General features: G+C 43.8%; 4 protein-coding genes across 4 annotated transcripts; 3 read left to right on the top strand and 1 right to left on the bottom strand.

Moving 5' to 3' along the window:
- Positions 1–2,302: 2,302 nt before the first annotated feature.
- JR316_0006448 (uncharacterized protein) lies at positions 2,303–3,506 on the top strand (the record flags this gene model as incomplete). The annotated part of the gene is made up of 13 exons (XM_047892194.1): positions 2,303–2,338; positions 2,400–2,413; positions 2,468–2,566; positions 2,620–2,629; positions 2,692–2,709; positions 2,766–2,817; positions 2,875–2,909; positions 2,968–2,992; positions 3,046–3,057; positions 3,114–3,129; positions 3,181–3,223; positions 3,289–3,389; positions 3,443–3,506. 13 exons carry the CDS (start codon positions 2,303–2,305, stop codon positions 3,504–3,506), a joined length of 525 nt encoding a protein of 174 aa, XP_047749543.1.
- A 2,429-nt stretch (positions 3,507–5,935) lies between these two features.
- JR316_0006447 (uncharacterized protein) lies at positions 5,936–7,554 on the top strand (the record flags this gene model as incomplete). The annotated part of the gene is made up of 10 exons (XM_047892193.1): positions 5,936–6,096; positions 6,160–6,235; positions 6,306–6,327; positions 6,384–6,408; positions 6,465–6,520; positions 6,577–6,656; positions 6,714–6,911; positions 6,968–7,002; positions 7,058–7,228; positions 7,284–7,554. The coding sequence occupies 10 exons, from the start codon at positions 5,936–5,938 to the stop codon at positions 7,552–7,554; spliced, it is 1,095 nt and encodes a 364-aa protein (XP_047749542.1).
- A 1,756-nt stretch (positions 7,555–9,310) lies between these two features.
- JR316_0006446 (uncharacterized protein) lies at positions 9,311–9,571 on the top strand (the record flags this gene model as incomplete). The annotated part of the gene is made up of 2 exons (XM_047892192.1): positions 9,311–9,323; positions 9,351–9,571. 2 exons carry the CDS (start codon positions 9,311–9,313, stop codon positions 9,569–9,571), a joined length of 234 nt encoding a protein of 77 aa, XP_047749541.1.
- Positions 9,572–9,700: 129 nt separating this feature from the next.
- JR316_0006445 (Dehydrogenase xptC) lies at positions 9,701–12,078 on the bottom strand (the record flags this gene model as incomplete). Its single annotated transcript, XM_047892191.1, has 7 exons — positions 9,701–9,940; positions 9,991–10,661; positions 10,715–10,804; positions 10,861–11,319; positions 11,366–11,492; positions 11,543–11,829; positions 11,892–12,078. 7 exons carry the CDS (start codon positions 12,076–12,078, stop codon positions 9,701–9,703), a joined length of 2,061 nt encoding a protein of 686 aa, XP_047749540.1.
- Between the last annotated feature and the right edge of the window lie 1,242 nt (positions 12,079–13,320).

Here is a 13,320-nt window from a genome sequence, read left to right as displayed (position 1 = left end):
GTCCCATAATCATCCATAAAGTGATCCTGTAGCTTACCAAAATACCTAGGTTTCGCGTGAGCTCCGTGGAGCAGATTCCAGGGCTCCCAGAGGTAGGTGATAGTTTCCTCTGTTTCTTTGATGTAGTACTCATCAGAAAATAACATCACGGAACAGACATTAGGAAAAGCGATCTTATCATTGGCCGCAGCAATTGACATCACAATTGCCTATACCCTTAGCTATCATCTCCATAAGAGGAAAACAGGGTTCAAACAGTATGCACAAGCTAAATAATTTATGTTATTTTACGCTTCTAACGCATCGCCACCTTAGGACTGACAAATTGATAAATCGCCTCATCAAGTATACCATCAACAATGGTATTCTGACAAGGTGAGCTCACATCATAGCCAAAAGACTATTGGACAGGCGTTGAATAAATGCATCCAGCGTAATGGATCTGGTTACTTTAGTGCTGGTACGTTGCGGTGATTTTGACGATTTAATTCCTTGTATCGACTTCATTACTCCAACAGGTCATCACTCATCCAAAAGATTTTTTATTTTTTGCCTTTTCTCAGATACTATCAAGTTGTGAGTGTGTAGATAACAAATTCTATCTATCTATTTTGACAAATAAATATGCAGTGTATGGCAACTCCCTCCTGGCAACATTCAACTCCCGAAGGCCAACAGATGCGCATCAAAATCACAACATCGTTTCAAGCGCATCCTTTTCATCAAATCCTTCTAGCTTTGGTGTGTTTAACATTGGAAGCTCTGCAGCAAATAATACAGAGAGGTCTATGTCAAACACAAAGGTTCATGATGTGGAGCTTCAGAAAAGTGGGTATTTTTTCAAGTTGATTTCATAGAATTTTGAACGTTTCCCGATGAACCTGACCTGAACCGCCTAATTGCAACAGCAGTCAGCATGAACCCACATGATTACCAGTGATTTATGTTTAAATTAGTCTACTTCAATATAAAAATTTGGGATTTTGTGCAACGCGTCGCATCGCATGCGCATGTGAACGTTTGCTCCGATCGCGTCTGTGAGAAAATAAACCACGTGAGTGTTCAAATGAATCGTGTCTTGGGCACCCTCCGAGGTAGTGCACCGAGACGTCAAACTTCAACTCCATTGAAATGTGTCCTTTTGCCTTCAACTCAGTGGTATTTTGCTAACACTCCCTGCTTTTTAAACGGTAATGGCTGCGCTGCTGCTTCCCGATGACGATCCTATTGCATTACCAGGATAGATACAATGATCAATTGCGCGTGAGTCATGAGGCATGTTGAGTAAAATCCAATGCAGTAACATCATTTCTAGCTCATTCGCTCCTTCTATGCATACGACAAATCCGAAAAATCCTGTATCTTGTGTCAACAGAAGCGCAGCGTCGGGTGGGGAGATGGATGAATTTGCCTCTTGGTGATTCGTGATGTAGAAGTGAGTTCTTTGATATTCCGTAACTTTTGGGACATTCATTTGTCCCACTAATTCGTATTTCAGTCTCAGTGAATGTAAACTCGTATGGCTACCGATCCCATGTATTGTGTATGTCAATCTTATGCGGCTACTATTGGTGATGGGGAAAAAAATTCAAATTTAGATGGCATGCGACCCACTGCTCATGTTGCAACAGCACTTGTTCAGCGTTTCCACGGCATCGATAATCGACATCGAAACCAAAAACTGGTAGCATGCTTAGGTCTCGGAGGCGCCTATCGCGTAACGGTTTGCACGCTTCAGAACTGAAAAGTGCAGTTAGGTGCCACATTTCTGAGCCAACCGCTTCTTCACCGTCTCCTACTGTCTCAGTGCCCGTCACACGCGCAGTCCGTGAATGGTAAAGAAAGACAGCGAAGACATGAATTGTGGCAGATGGCTGACCACTGCCTTAATCATTACCTTTGGAAGCCACGCCAACGATGTGGAGAATTCATCGAGCCTATGAACGTCGATCACACTCTGTCAATATCATTATCAACTGCATGGGACCTACCCTTGCAATTTATAGGGCTATAAAAGTAACCCAGTTATATGTATTTAAGTGGGTTTGTATCTTCCCTTCCATGACCTTAACCATGGTTCTCTTCTCTGTAAACCTCAACGATACCTTTGGCGCCTTGCTGGTCGGGACAGTTGTTTCCGCTATGTACATTTTATACATATTCTGGCGACATTTAGTTACATTACTTATCCCACAATTATAGACTTCTAGGTGGCATCTACTTGCAGGTACTACTCCATCCTTCAATGCGATGAAGTTGGTCTTTTTTATGTACATTCACTTGTCAGGCATACTTCTACTTCATGACATACTCGGATGGACGTCTGATTCAAATGACGGTAAGCAAGCCTACATAGGTCCCTACCTAATGAAGCTAATTTTAATGGACCTCCATCATAGGTCGTATCACTCGTGTCAGTTAGATTGTTTACAGATTGGGCTTAGGCGCTTAATCATGTCATCAATAGTGTCCTTGAAACTTTATTTGTGGCGCTCAGTATCCATTCTCTGAACCATTATCTCATCATCAATTATTTTAACCCACTTGCTCTGTTGAAAAACGTTTGGTATGTTTCATTAATATCTGTCTCTGTGGGTGTTTACTAAGTCAGGACTTTAGGTCCCTTGATGTACGCATACATACCTGAAACCAAACATCCCTCGTTTGTTCTAACGCTTATTCGAAATATAGATTTCCTATGGAATTATTGTAGGCATTCTACCCCCTACACTAATCCACCGTTGACTAAGCTTGAAAATAAATAGGCCTCCAATGTTCTTATTGTCCATCTCTCTTATGCCTATCGGATTTATCACGGTTTGTACCATTCACTTTTTCCGAGTTTCAAAAGACTAAAAAATCGCCGACGTGTAGTCAGTGGTCGAAAAGCGCTTATACCAATTGCCGTTGTGAGCAGGCCGGTTGCTTGGTAGTATTTGTATGAAAATATTGAGCATTGGTTTATAGGTGATTGTAGCTCTCATTCATTTCAGTGAGAAATAATTTTTCTTTCAACGAAATGAGATAATTAACAAGCATTCATAGGTTTAGGCTGGGGTAAGTCACGCAACAGTAACTCGAGATGTCTCTAAGAAAACAATACGTACATCTAGTTCTGGTTGCCGTACTGTAGGTCCCACAACCATCGCTACTAGCCCAACGTCTTACAAAAATTGCTAGGTTTCGCCTGAGCTCCGTGGAGCAGATTCCAGGGTTGCCGGAGGTATGTGATATCTTACTACAGGGGTTGATATATCTGGCAGAAATAACATCTGTGTGTGGCAATAGACACTAGGGAAAGCAATCTTATCGTCCGCCGCAGCAATTGACATCACAATTGCCTCTACCCTCAGCTATTATCTTCATAAAAAGAGAACGGGGTTCAAACAGTACGCATTGGAGTCATTATAACCCTCTGATTCCTCTAACGTCTCCACAATAGGACTGACAAGCTGATCAATCGCCTCATCAAGTATACCATCAACAATGGTATTCTGACAAGGTAAGGCCATATGAAGATGACAAAATATTGGAAGGGCGTTAAAGATTTTGTTAAGTGTGATGGACTTAGTTACTTTATCCCTGGTATGTTCCAGTTTTTAGAATTTATATCTTTTCATCGTTTAAAGACAAATCTGTCAGATCATCGCTCGTCCGAGAGATTTCCTATTCTTTGCATTTTCACAAATTCTGTCAACTCGTGAGTCGCATTCTAAACAAAAGACTATGGCGTTTTCTTTACAAATAAATATCTAGTATACGGTAACTCTCTACTGGCAACATTCAACTCTAGAAGGCAAACAGAGTCGCATCAAAACCACAACATTATTTCGAGTACATCCTTTTCATCGCACCCCTCTTCTCATGGTGTATTAAACATTGGAAGCTCCGCAACAAATACTATGGAAGACTCTATGTTACACACAAAAATTCATGATGTGGAGCTCCAGAAAAGTGAGTGTTTTTTGATTTCGTAGAATTTCTTTTTCCCGATGGACCCTTACCTGAACGTCTAATTGCAACATTAGTCAGCGTAAATCCATATACTTATCGATGAGATATGTTTAAATCAATCTATATTAGTGCAGAAACTTGGGATTTCATGATTGAAACACAGCGACGCGTCGCACGTCGCACATAAACATAAACACTGCATAAACATCACTCTAGTCGCGTCCGTGAGAAAATAAACCACGTGAGTGTTCGATGCGGCACCTAGGACGCTGCGTCTTTATTCTTACTTGATGGTGCTTTGCTCCCACTTTCTGTTTTGTAAACGCCAAGCTCCCAGATACATCCGAAGAACATGCTATATAAACCCCATTTCACTAAGGAAATCAGCGAGATCGAAACACCCTTAGATTCCTACTGGACTCCGGGATCTGACAGCAATTCCATCGCAATTCCACAGAATTCCACGGTAAGGCCCGTAACATGTGTCTGTTCACTTAGCTCTCCTTTACATAGCTTACGTCTACCACTTTAAACGCATAGGCGTGGGAAAGGCAGAGGAACTGAAGCTGAAGTCCTGTCCTGAACGGCTACATCAAGGCAGACAACTCGTCAATGACAGGCTATTTGCCAATGTATTAGATGCACCATGATGCTGATATTATCTGCCTAATGTTTTGTTTTAAAACAGAAAGACTCTCTCCTTCTAGTTATCTTTTCATTGATCGCCAATCAGTCTTGAGCTTGCTGCTGTATTGCGTATATACAGACCTAAGATGTGCACGGCCGATCCTCTCAGCAATGCATTCACCTCGTGATGTCCAATAAACCACTCAGCACTCTGTCGACCTATGGCTCTTATCAACGCTTTTGATGCATTGATGCTTGGTACTCCGGTTTCTGTGAAGCACTGTCTAGCATTAATTTATCTCTGAGAGTTTGACCCCTTTAGTTCATCAACTATATCCTCAATAAGTCTCCCATAATCAATTATCCACTACCTGGATCCGCTTGCTCCACTCATCGCTAATCAACGATATCAAAAATTTATTTTCCGAATCATTTTTCTCCAGGAAGCCGGGACAACCTATCCACTGAATTGTGCCACCTACCGTAGAGAAACACAATGTATCATTTTCTGATTCTAACCGACTTTCAGCCTATGTTCCCTCGTTCGATACTTTATCCGTTAGCTGACATGTTCTGGTACTTCTGATTCTCAAGCTCCGTAGTTCATGATTTTAGTGACCAATCAGTGATCTCTGTTTTATTAAATCTGCAATCACCAGACGCAGACGTTTGCTCTCACTCTTTAGATAGGAATGGATTTGATGGAATAAAAGTAGAACACGCCAGAGAGTTCTCACAGTGTACTGAGTCTAGATATTGTTAGGTTGAGAAGATTTTTTTAGGCGAGGAGAGAGCCTGCCTCAGATCGCTACCTTCAACGTAATATGACTCTCGACCTTTTGACTGTGCGTGACGTTGCGTGTAGTCCACTTTAGAGCGCCTGTGATCCTTACAGGTCCCATTAATTGTCCACCGCTCTGTACGCAGCCTTTACATCTATCTTTCAGGCTGTGGTTACCATTGCCCGCGGTCAAATCTAGACCAGTATTACACAGCGTATACATAGCAGACTTAACTGCAATACTTTAAACCTGTACCAAGACTACACCAAAGAGATGATCAATGATCATAACGACCATGAAAAGATCAGCTTGAGTGGAATCGAACAAGGTACGTGGGAACAAATGACAGCGCAATATATTTTTATTCCGATCGAGGTTATGATGTCTTGGTGAAAATCTATCCTGGGAAGGAACACAGTGCGGTTAACATTGATTTTCTAGCCGCACCCTTTGGCTCACAACTATCAGGAAAGCTGACCTACAATTACTAATGGGCCATCCTGTTCGCAAGACAAGATGTGATCTTCGCCAGTGCCTACGGAGCGAGATTCCTATAATTGCCCTTAAATTAAATGCCATCTATCCCCCATGCTTCTCTCCCCGAGTCCTATCATCTTGTTAGAATGAATACTATGCCGAATGGACTGACCGGAGGTCCACCTGAAGGACCACTAAACATGGAGCATACAAGTCCAAAGCAGGGACAAGCGATCTTGATATGGGCAGCCGGAGCGTTAGTAGATGCCAACAATGATGTATCGTGAAGTATCTAATGTCGCTAACTTCTGTACTACAGATTCTGCATCTACGGTTGGGAATTTCTTGTATGCTTGCCAAAAGAGCGTTCGTTGATTTGGAGCCGGCCAAAGAATGTATGTAATATTTTACCCTGGTGTATCGTCTTTCAATCCGTGAGGCTAAATGTACCTGTTCCCTTTGTAGTGGTTCAGCATTTTGTACATAGGTAAGCCCGTTACTGCCCTTGAGCTTCAGTCATTTGTTGATTTCATAGATACTCAGCCAACAGATACTTCGGGCTTATCCAGTGAGCTTTGATCCTAATGAACGTAAAGGGTAGCAAGTGTAATGTCATATTTTCAGATTTGCGTTAGTTGTATCAATGTCAACTGACGTCTGGTCTACTTCCGCGTGTCGTCGTATGTTTTTGTATGCGATTTATCACGATTCATAGATTTATACTTCTCTAAAACAGGGATTTATCTCTTAGAGCCTATCGGCGGCCTCGTCAGCATTGTCCTCTCTCAGATGATTCTTGGAGCGAGAGTATATGCGGTAGGTCGTCTCAGAGTTGTAAATTCAGCATACTTATTGTCGTTGTGACCACACTAGTTATTCTCCCAAAGCAAGCTGCTGGCACTCATCCTTGTATCTATCCTCGTTGGAGAAATTGTTATTGGTGCTATCGCGACTAGTGGTATCAATCCTCCACCGACAATACCACTTGGGATCCCAGGACTACCTCCCGATTTTCAACCTCCCCCCTGTGGGGCGCTTTCTGGACAGTTTAAATGGCAGGTCACCTATTGGGTCAGTAAACACTTGCATCGTAGAGAGCTTCTATCTGATTCATTCATTATTATTAGACAGTACCACTATTCTACGACACTTTGGCGTTCGTGTAAGTTAATTCGGTTTTGTTCTGCATTTAAATCCATACAGAAGCGTTTTTAAAGGTTGACCGCATGGAAGGCACATGGTCTTTGGAGAGAGCAATTGAACACTCGATTATTCGACATAATTTGGCACGATGGCTTGTTGTACTTTTTTGCTATACTTACCATGAATATTGTCAACGTGATTATCTTTCTCGCTGCCCCCACGGGAATACGCGATGTTAATCTTGCGTATGTTTTCCAATCCTCATGGAAATGTTACTTCTCTTTCTGACTTTGTATACAGTCCGACGATAATGTTGGAGATCATCCTATCCTGCCGGCTAGTCCTCAATTTGAGGGACACACATAATCAGTCCCAATACACTTCCAGAGTGCCGAAGAGGCGTACCACTTTGATATCACCAGTAAAATCTGTGCGATGGGAGTCATCAGCAATAACTGGTAGTCAGAATTCGAACCAATTGGAGACACCGGAAATTAACCTAGAAGTATATGGGAAAGTCCCAACATCCAAGGAAATAGTCTTCAACATAGACGCCACTCATTCTGTATAATTAAATCCATTCACACTGTATTTTCTGTGCAAAGAATTTTGTATGTACTAACACCTTATGGCAGCGGTATTTATCCCATGTATCATTTGATAGAACAAGTCAACACAAGCTGTTGAGCTATCTACCCGGCTCAGGAGCTGCGGGCGCTTTCTACGAGTCCTCAAGGAAAAATCACCGACACGTCACCAGTGAGATATTTGGCTATTCAAGCTTCCGTCCTACCCTGAGTGCAACAGTCACATTTTCATGCCTAATGATATCGAAAATGATTGAAGGATCTTCCTGTCAAACATGCGCAGCTCGACACTACATGAATCTAAGAAAAGTACGGCAAATTACTTTACCTAATACTGAGAAAAATAGTTGAGAAGAGTAGTTTTGATTCCTCTCTAAGTCTGTCGTTCCTCTCCGAATTTAACCTTCTGATAGGTTTCAATGAAATGCATCCCAGCCTTTTCCGGGTCATAGACATGGGAGATATACATGACAGATGATACTATTGATAGTGAGCGTTGATCGGCGATGGAGTGAATTTCAACAGTCATGCTCAATTTAAAAGCTCTTACCCCTCTGTTCGACTACCACAGAAGTCGCAAGGACTCCTTATGGTGCACTTTGGGAACTCACCAACACCTGGAGGCAATCCGTATGTATCGTTTCACGTTTTTGGTTTCGCTAGAAGAGACTGAGATGAACTGGTGGACTAGCGCCGGGACCTTGGTATGCCCACCTTGATATTTAACACATCTGGCTGTTCGCTTACTTCCCAGAAGTTTCTCCTTCTGTTGGTCAATTCAGGCGGATTTGGGATTTTAACGGTACAACTATGTGGGTGAAATGTCCACATGCATATCCTTCTCATTACTAAGTATATAAACTAGCCCTATACCACACTGCCTTTCCAAATGATTCACTGTATTTGAAGGTCATGGTCTACACGGTATATGGACTAGAATTGGCTCAAACTGTTCTTCTGTCGAAGACGTTGTTCAGCACATTTGTTTTCAACTTTTTGAATCCAGACGCACTTGATCAGATTTTTGACCTTTGGATCTCTGTCCCAATAATTGGGGGAATAGGTATCTTACCCACCACCTGCATCGTGGTTCGTCTAACCTCGTTGCCGTTCCCTAGTAGCATGTATCGTCCAACTTTTTTATATGCACAGAATCGTCATTTTGAGACAGTACCTGTGCTCTTCAAGAGCCCTTGGACTAGCTATCACAGTTTTAGTCACCGTGGTGAGCACAGAGGAATACAAGAGAAGGGAGCGCATTAATCTCACCTTATAATTTCAATCAGATATCTCTAGGGCAGCTTGTGGGAGGGATATCTTTGGGAATAGAAATGAACCAGTTAGGACGATTCAGTCTCGTCAAAACACCAAAAATAAGGATGTCAGCGGGGGTAAAATTCTTTTAAACCATTCTGCATACTCTTTTGACCTTTCAGTAAAAGACCTGGCTAGGAGGGGAAGGGATCTGTGATATCGTTATTGCTGTTTGCATGACAATAATTGTGCGTTTTTCAGCTTATTATAATGACTACAGGGTAATTCTGACTTTTAAGTTCTGCATCAGTTAGTCCGCTCTCAGAGCGACAGCCTTTCTCAAAGTACCCGTCGTCACACACAGAAACTAATCAGACTGACCATCGAGACTGGTGTAATAACAGGTAATTGTTCGAAACAAGAATATGAAGTGTTGTTGATATCCAAATGACAGCGGCGGTCGCCATACTCAACATACTTTTCGTCATGGATAATGGGCGTAAACTATACTATCAGACTAGTTCAGCTGCGGTCTCTAAACTCTATTCCAACACCCTCATGGCATCTCTAAACAGCAGGATGAATTTTGCCTCAGAAGGGGTAGCGAATGAAGAAGCGAAATTAAGTCGGCCATTGGAATTTTTCAATACTGTCTCACAGGCCTATATGGGTACCAGCTCCTTCACAATCGAAGGGTTAGAGACAAACGAGAGAACAAACGGAAGCACAGGTTTACGGATAGAATAGATACTTTGATACTCTTCTAACTTGTTAATACATTTGCTTTCCGTAACCGTTACAGCCTCGTATAAAGGGTGAAGGAAACAAGCCATACCGTATTAAACCACGTCGACAAGTCTCAAAGCAGGCTCAAAGTTACAAGCATTGGGAATACCACGGGTTAGAGTATTGACATGTCGATCCACTGGCACAGATTTTGCACCCGCTGTAATTCTGCCCATCACACTGGCCATACTTGCTAACCGGCGTGCAGGTAGGAGACACAGAGGTAGTCGTTGATGACGCGGTACTGCTAATTACAGTTGTCGTGCTGATAGGATTCGATCCTGCGGGAGGGATACTTGAATCATATCGAGACTTGATGAGGTCTGCAGCCTGTACACAATATGGTCAGGTTCGGTTCGAAATTTTGTGCAAGGGCATACCTTCTCAGCGATAGCGTACACAGTGGCACAGGGGTGTGTGGATGGGATGATGGGGATGATAGATATGTCCCCAACGCTCAAGCCAGTCACGCCATATACGGTCAAATTAGCAGAGACGACTCCCGCCTGCTCTCGAGGCGCCATTGCAGCTGTCCCACAGCCGTGTGCTGTGCTGGGGGTCATACCATTGGCGGCCCAAGAAGCAATCTGTGCATCTGAAGAAATACTCGTTCCAGGTGATTGCTCAACCGGGGTAAGGCGCTGTTGACTAGGCGCTTGGTACCACCTGCGAGCAAACTTGACTGTTGCGACAAGAACGTCACTATCGACAGGATTGATGTTGCAATTATAATCAATGATCGGTTCCGCATAGCGGTCTGCTGTGTTGAGGAGAACCGTACCACGACTGAGAGGCTTTTCAAGGACAAGAGATGTACCTCCTCCACCAGAGAATGGGATTTCGACGACACCATTGTCTTTTCTGCCAAAGGAGTCCAGAATTAATGCGCGTTGAGCAATAAATCCGTTGATATTTTCGGTTGTATACGTCCTAGGAAGGTAGCTTGCAGCGTTTTGGGCTTTGGCTTTATCGATGGTGGTTTGATAAGTCGGGCTCAGAAGTGGGAATGGAACCGTAGCCAAAGCATTACCAACCCCCATCGAAGAGGGTCCTTTCATTGCGTGAATTAGCGCGGTGTTGAACATGTTTGTACGAAGAATTTACCTTTCCTTTGTGCCCATTGTTGAGCTGCCCAAGCCTGGAACGTTGCGTTAGTATAAAGAGATGCTTGGTTGGGAAGAATGTCGGTTTGATCTATAATAACAAAACGTTAGGCCCTATTAATGCCACAGCTCAGATTTATGGCTCACATCGGTAATTGATGCCAATAGCTGGGTGATCTTGGAGATTAGAACCGACACCAGGGAGGTCCACGAGAACAGGGATGCCAGCCTGAGTAAGAAGAGCGCTCGGGCCAATACCGCTGCGTTGTAGAATTTGGGGTGTGTGCATCCACCCAGCGCAAAGAATGATCTCTTGCGCTGCCTTGACAGTAATAGTTGGAGCCCCGTTGGCGGTCCCCCGAGCCTGGATTTTGATACTATCCGCCCGCTTATTAGCAGTGAAAAGAACCTCGTTGACACGGTAACCAATGAGGAGCTTCAAATTTGGACGGTTCTTTGCCGGGTCAAAATAGGCATTTCGTGCATACGAGCGACGGTAGTTTTGGTCGGTATTGGACGGTACCCAGTAAGCACCGAAGGCATCACCGCCTGCACCTTCAGCATTGATAGGTACTCCGAGGTCGGTCCATGCTGCCCACTGGGCCTCTAGAGAGTTATGAGATTAAGCCATATTGTCATCTATCATTCTTACTGATAGTTGGCCATTGCCAATCAGGGAAGGTAGCTTGAATCGGACCATCTCCCCAAGCACTTGGAATGTCCCAGGTGATGTTAAATTCTGCAGCGAGATCGGCTCGCGGTGGGGTGAACGTTGCGCTCTATCAAACGGTACTTAGTACATGAATGGCTACATGTAAAATCTCTCTACCTTTTTGAAATACGGAAGGAGTCCACTGAACCCCCATCCTGGGTTTCCAAGCTTTTCCCAGTTGTTGTAGTCGTCAGCAGAACCGCGATCAAATAGCATCCCGTTCACGGTAGACCCACCACCAACGACGGATGCGGCATAAACAATACCCTGCCTGTTCCCGAGACCAGGTTGGGCAACGGAGGAGGCATTAAAAAGGTTCTTCGAAAGATACTGAGTCGCGCTAGAAGGTTCGAGTTGAGCCGGAGAGTCGTCAAAATAACCATATTCGACAACCAAGACAGTTTCTTCATTCAGAAGCGCGTTAGCTACGCCCTACCTCTACTGTCGACATAATGACTCGACTCACTAGTGGGATCTTCGCTGAGACGATTAGCTATCACAAGGCCACTCTGCCCACCGCCAACCACAATATAGTCATAGGCAGCCGAGAGTTGTCCTGAATCGATTTGACGAGCACGAAGGTCTCCAGGGATGTGAGCTGATGCAAAGACAGCCCCCGCCAAAGAGAGGGCTTGAGTTAAAGCAATCAACATTGTTGGTTTACGAGGATTGATTGGCAAAGTTTCAGTGGAACTAGTCGATGAATAGGGTTTTAGGTCGGGGTCCTTTTAAAGGCATGTCTGGCAATTTAGACCTGCACTTCGAATACGCTTGAATAACCCAAGAAAATGCATGTCGATAGTATTCCCAGGTTTAACCGCTCGCATAGCAAATAGACATGACGGAGCAGCTTCTCTGGTATCTCAGAAGAAGGGTCACCAGTCAAGGTGCCAAGACGAAAAAAAAGTCCGTTTCATGGACTTTGCTCACTGGACGTCCTGTAGATGCAGCAAAGCGCCGTAATTTCTACGACAGATTATGTTGATGGAAGTCACGTTGTAGAAGATATTCTTTTTCCCGTTCTTCCATATCATTTCGACATGCGCTTGATCAAAAATCGATTCCTTATGTTTCCTCGTGGCTTCCTGCCAAAGATCCGCAATATCAACGGACAACAAAGAGATTCGCAAGAAAGACCTCGACACTGCTTACCGACGAATTTTGACGGAGTGGTGGCGGGCCGTACTCAAAATTAGGGGATTTATTGTGCACTTCGGTCAATATTTAAATTCATAAGATGGGGATGTGATTGAAGGATAAAGCGAAAAATTTCCAGTCGGCCAAGTCAGCGTTATCGATTCCTTGCGATATAGATTAGCTCAGTTGAACTGAATCTTGAAAAGGACTTTACGCACATAAAATTGACAGTTTGAAGGATATGTAGGCGCTCAACCATCTCTCATACAGGTTAAAACTCAAAAGCAAAAGAGTCATCGTGGCAAGTTCTGACAAAACACAATTCGGACTATTTACGTACACGCGCTGGATCCCGTGATAACGCGGAAACTGAAATTGACCTTGAACCTTCGGTGCAGTTCGGCCTTCGGCGGGATACCAAACATTCCAGAAACCTTCAAGGCTTTGACGGTGATTGAGCGTTGGAGCATCAGCGCTGCGTTGGTTTTGCGCTCGAATCGACCCCGTTTTATCGTGGCAGGTGAGAAAATGATAGACACTCCACATGTTATCCATTTTCAACAACCAGCTGCCAGATGTTCACGCCATGACCTATAACCGTAGGGCGGCGGCGGTTCTTTTCTCCTGCTTCTTTGTTTCATCTCACGGAAGGCGCGAATACTTCGTCCCATAAATACAATACCAATAACTGTCTATTCAAAGGTGCGTAAATAGATTAACGCTGGTTGTGCGCAGCCTTTGCCTTGTATGATTCGAAA

This window comes from Psilocybe cubensis, chromosome 5 (genome assembly GCF_017499595.1).
Source record: "Psilocybe cubensis strain MGC-MH-2018 chromosome 5, whole genome shotgun sequence".
NCBI classification, from domain to species: Eukaryota; Fungi; Basidiomycota; class Agaricomycetes; order Agaricales; family Agrocybaceae; genus Psilocybe; species Psilocybe cubensis.
The sequence above is the reverse complement of the archived record's forward strand: the minus strand, read 5'-3'. Positions and strand labels throughout refer to the sequence as shown.